Raw genomic sequence first — 4,950 nt, 5'->3', positions numbered from 1 at the left:
GCCTTACTCCTCATACGTGCCCTCTGTAAGTCTGTTCCTTCTGAGCTAGTGGCCCATTGATTGAGTTTTCTTAGTTTTGATTTCCAGAATGCGGTGCAGGTGTAGGTGAACATTTTGTTGCTGGTATCATGATGGGTTTTAACAGGGGAAAAGAGTAGCCAAGAGCTGGAATTTTTCCATTTGAAAATGTTTTTCTCCAAGTCTGTCATATCTCTGCTGTCTTCCCTCGCAAAGAGCATTAACAAACCCTTCTCAAACACTTTTTTTTATTAGTGGGAATTGACTGCTGCAGGAACCAACAAAGAAATAAAAATGGTAATGGGGGCTAAGGGTGGGTTCTGGCCAGGGAAGAGCTGGATGGGATGATGTGCTGCTCTGCTCAGACACCCCCCGTGCCAGAGGCTGCTGCAGGTGGGCCTTGGAGGTGATGAGAGGTGGCGGCTCAATCGGATTAACGCCCGGTGCAGTGAGGTGATGCAGGCTGCCGCCATCTGCTGCAGTTTGCAGGTGCTGTTACAGGCCCCCTGCAGCCCAGCAAAGGTGTTTGGGGGGGCTTTTCCCCTCCCCCAGAAAAGGGTCCTTTTTTTAAAAGGTGTTTGGTTGTCGTTGCCCAACGGAAGCCAACTCCTGGCCTCGCTAGGAGCTGGCTGTGTCAGGGTATTTTTTGCCTACAAGGGTAACCTGGGACAGGGCAGAGGATCGCCCCTGCCCCACGGAGCTGCACAAACTCCAAAACACTAATGTTGGGGTTTTTTATTCAGAAGTTATTTCCTTGAAAGAAGGAGTACAAACCCCAAGAAGCAGCACCTTGCCACCTTCCCCTCTTCCCTAGGTTTGCTGATGGACTCAAAAAAAAAACCCAAACAAAACAAAAAAAAACAGCCTCTGTCCAGTTTGGGCTTTTCCTGTCAAATAAACTCCGTGAGAGCTGTGAGCCGATAGCGGCCCCTTTGGTGAACAGTTGTAGAAAATCCCTGGAACTGGGTAAGTGTAAAGCTCCTGGAAAAGTCACTTAAAAGGGCTGATGGAAGAAGAACTCTGAGTGTCCCTGGGAAGAGAAAGAATGGGTCAGCTGTTGCCAAATGGGGAATGACCAAATTTTAAGCTTTTTTGTCACTTTGCCAGGATTTATGTTTACCTGGTTTCAGGAGGCAAAGCAAAGACTATTTCCCTGTAAACCACAACTAGAACCAACGGGTCTGTGACCCCAGGATCTGTACTGTTGTTAATCCTTCAGTAATCAAAATACAAATCAAAATGTTACCTGGGCCGGGAAGAAACATTAAAAACCGCTGCGGGCATCACTTACCTGGTGATCAGCTCTGTCAGTCATTGCCCTCTTCTGTAAAACAAAAAGATAATTACTGTGTTAATGGGCTATAGGGATAACAACAGAGGTGCAGGTGTGTTTTCACCTGCAGTGTGATGACCACGACCGCTCCCCTGCTTCTCCCACGGGAGGGAGAAGCAACAGCAAACAGCGGAGGTGTGGAAATGCTCCGCAGCAGGACGGGTGCTCCGAGCTCAGCCCCAGCTGCCTTTACCTTTATTTTCCACTTTAAAATCAGAGGGGAGGAGGTTGTCCTGCCGGTTCCCCAACACGAAGGCCAGGAAGGAGAGGATGAGCGCGTCGAGGATGCCGATGATGCAGAGGATGTACGCCCAGCGCACGGTGCAGGCGCCCAGCGTGTACTTGTCCGTCTTGTCCCCGCACAGGCGCTTCACCTCGCTCGAGTCCCAGCCGTCGGGGTAGATCAAGCAGCCGATCATCAGCCCGGTGGCTGCGGGGGGAGAGGGGGGACATGACAGCGGCCGTGAGCTGCCTCCTGAGCCGCCACTGCGCGCGGGGAGGGCAGGTGGAGCAGCGTGGCCACAAGGACAGCGCTACAGACAGAGAAAATACCATGGACTGGCTCACTGGGCTTAAAGGTGCCCTCTGGTTGCCCACCGCGGGTGGGCTCTGCTGCAGCAGGACACGGCCCGCTGCCTTCCCACGAGCTCGGGGCGCCACTCCCCAGGAAGGATGCACCGCAGCAGATCTCCCATCGCTGCGTTGCCCAGGCAACGCCTCTCCTGCCCTCCGCCCGCATCCCTGCCCGCATCCCTGCCCGCATCCCTCCGAAGAAAAACCTTCCCCGACCAAAACCGGGATGGGTTTAGTCTGTGCAAGGTGGAGAAGCTTGTTGCTGCCCTGTGCGTGGCTGGATGTCAGCTCACGGCTTGCGGAGGCAGAGCTGCTGTCGGCAGCAGCTTTGCAGGCAGATTAATTCTGCTTGTTCAGCTGCCGGGGTTCCAGCCCGGCCATGAGCCACCAGCTCCTCCCGCGGCCGCTCTCATCGCCCGGCCCCGGCACACGCACACGGCCTCGGCGGCTGCTCCAGCCCTCACCACGTTGGCTTTGCCACGGGAGTTGCGACAGACCCAGCACGAGCTGCCGAAGGGCCGTCTTCTGCCAAGCGGCTCGTGTCCCAAAAGTGCTTTATTTCCCCACGTGCTCAGAGAAATTGTTGTATTTGCTGGACAAGAGTGACCAGGCTCGGGAGGGAGAAGAGCTGAGCTCATCTTCGGGGCTTTGGGATGTGATTAATGAAGGCTCTTTGCATCCTGCACTGTCATCTTGGTGCAGAGCATGGAAGAAACTGCTCTTTTCCATGTTTTTGTGCAGGCGTGAGGTCCTCCCAGGCTTCTCTCACGCCAGAAACAACCCCGTGATGGGAGCTCTGGACAAGCAGCCGTTTGTCCCTGCCCTTCTTGGACATCTGCGGCCTCCTGCAGCAGCGAGATGCTCCCTGCCCTGTCCCAGCGCCTTTTCTCTGTCCCTGGGTATTCCAGAAAACACTTTGGGGATGGTCACCTCACCCTTTGCCGATGTTTTTTTCCCCTTGGTTTGGGGACAGGAGGGCGGCATGCTAGCGGGCAGCTCCCTAGGGCTGCAGAGAGCGTTTCTCTTTGTTGAGAAGCGTCTGGTTTCTCCTGTATTTAATTACTCTTCCCTGTAGCTAACAGAGAGGAGGGGCATAGAGAAATGGGGGAAGCTGGAAAGAAATCGCTTCGCCTGTGAAAACGCACCCTGGGTGCGGATCAAAGGCCAGAAAGTGGATCCTCTTGTCACCTGCCCCCCTTTTAAAATAAGTCCCAGCAAGGCAGCAGCACCTGCATGGCCTGCTGGTGGCTCCAAAGCTCCCAAAAACCTGTCTGGGGCAGAGCAGCTGGGCTGCCAGGGATGATACGGGCTCGTCCATGTGGCTGGAGCTGCCTGCACTGAGTTTCTCTCCCCCATCCAGCACAAAAACGTACGTAAAAGCCCCAAATACGACAGCAAAGCCTCTCCCTGCTCCGGCTCCCTGGGAGGCTGAGCTGCCCCAAGCCTCTTATCTAAATCTTTGCTTGAGCTCGCCGCTTTAGCCAGGAACTGGAGCAACCCCCATGCCATGACCGTCCTCCTGTGGGGTGTCCCTGCCATGGGGGCACCTGGGAACGGCGGAGGCAGAGGCTGGTCCCAGCATGAATGATTCAGGAGCGGCAAAGGGCTGGCTTGGGTTTCAGCTGGGGCTGCGAAGGCAGGAGCCAGGTTATCGGGTGTCTCGTTGCGTTGGGGGAGGGACGGGGAAGGCTGGAGGTCCCCAGGGATGAGTGGAGGGATGTGGGGATGAGTGGAAAAGTAGGAAAATGTGGGTGATGGTATCAGCTCCTATGGCCAGTCCCCTCCTCCTGTTCCACCTCCCCAGTATGTCATCAGGGAGTCACCAGTTGCTGCAGGCACCAAATAACCCAGCAAACGTTATCCCCGTACCCCTCGTTAATCCCCACGGGATCCCGAGCGCAGCAGGGAGCCCCGCACCCCGGCCCTGCAGCGCTCGGTGCTCTCGGACCGACGCTGTGAAGCCGCGACCCCGCTGCGCCGTGGGCAGAGCCGGAGCGATGGCATCGGGCGATGGTGGCGTGAAAGCCCCCCCAGGTAAGCAGAGCCGGGCTGGGGCTGGGCTGTTGGTGCCGCCTGGTTTCGCAGCAGCACGGGAGGGGGAAGCATCGCCCGTGTGCCGCGAGTCTGCTGGGTCTCAGCTGCTCTGACAGGCTTCGCTTGCTGCAAAATCCCCACTGGTAACCAGTAAGAGGGAGCAAATGGAGCACAGAGGGTGTGCTGGTGTCCCGTTCCTGGCCAGCCCCCCACTGTGGCAGAATAGAGGAGGGGCCAAAGAGGGAAAAGCAGCTCTGGCCGGACCATTGGCAGCCCCCGGCCCCCCGATCCTCACCCCCGGCCCCACTCACCTGCCGCCAGCTGCATCCAGGCACAGACTTTATAGACGGTGGCCGCGTTGCAGAAGAAGAAGAGGCTGAAGCAGAGGATGGAGCCGATGATGAGGAAGGTGGAGATGCCTATGAAGAACATGGCGGTTTTGAAGGCGCTGGAGGGGATGGTGCCAAAATCGAGGGGGCTGCCCTTGCAGATGAGCTCGCCGGTGAGCGCGTTGCCCACGCAGTAGGAGAAGAGGCCGAAGTACCCGGCCTGCGGCGTGTCGATGCTGTCGCCGATCCAGTAGGGCTGGATGAAGGTCACGACCATCAGGATGGAGAAGCAGAGGGTGAAGAGGGCCCAGAGCACCCCCATGGCCCGCGCGTTCCTCACGTAGTTGGTGTGGTAGATCCGCGCCGCCTCCTGCGCCGGCAGCAGCTTGGGCATGGCGGGGGCACCGGCACCGCCACCGGCACCGGCACCGCCACCGCCACCGGCACCGCTCCCCGGGGCCCCCGGCGCTGCCCCGCCCCGCCCCGGCGGAGAGCGGCGGCGGCGGGAGGCTCCGGCGGCGGCGGGCGCTGCGGCTGGACCGCCCCGGGGGGCGGCGGCAAGACACCCCCACCCCCACCCCCGGTCCTCCAACGAGCGCGGGGGGAACCGGCGCGACACCCCCCCCCACACACACACACGCGGACACACGAGTCGGGATGGGT

General features: G+C 58.5%; 1 protein-coding gene across 1 annotated transcript; it reads right to left on the bottom strand.

Moving 5' to 3' along the window:
- Positions 1–1,524: 1,524 nt before the first annotated feature.
- LHFPL5 (LHFPL tetraspan subfamily member 5) lies at positions 1,525–4,681 on the bottom strand. The gene is made up of 2 exons (XM_086476510.1): positions 4,270–4,681; positions 1,525–1,781 (listed from the first exon to the last, which is right to left on the bottom strand). The coding sequence occupies exons 1-2, from the start codon at positions 4,679–4,681 to the stop codon at positions 1,525–1,527; spliced, it is 669 nt and encodes a 222-aa protein (XP_086332636.1).
- Between the last annotated feature and the right edge of the window lie 269 nt (positions 4,682–4,950).

This window comes from Leptosomus discolor, chromosome 21, assembly GCF_034619465.1.
Source record: "Leptosomus discolor isolate bLepDis1 chromosome 21, bLepDis1.hap2, whole genome shotgun sequence".
NCBI lineage: Eukaryota > Metazoa > Chordata > Aves > Leptosomiformes > Leptosomidae > Leptosomus > Leptosomus discolor.
This window is presented reverse-complemented; position numbering and strand designations above follow the sequence as displayed.

Coding starts and splice junctions, on each gene's coding strand:
- LHFPL5 (XM_086476510.1), bottom strand. CDS start 4,681: ATGCCCAAGCTGCTGCCGGCGCAGGAGGCGGCGCGGATCTACCACACC. Junction 1,782..4,269: donor CTGGATGCAGCTGGCGGCAG/GTGAGTGGGGCC, acceptor CTCCCCCCGCAG/CCACCGGGCTGATGATCGGC.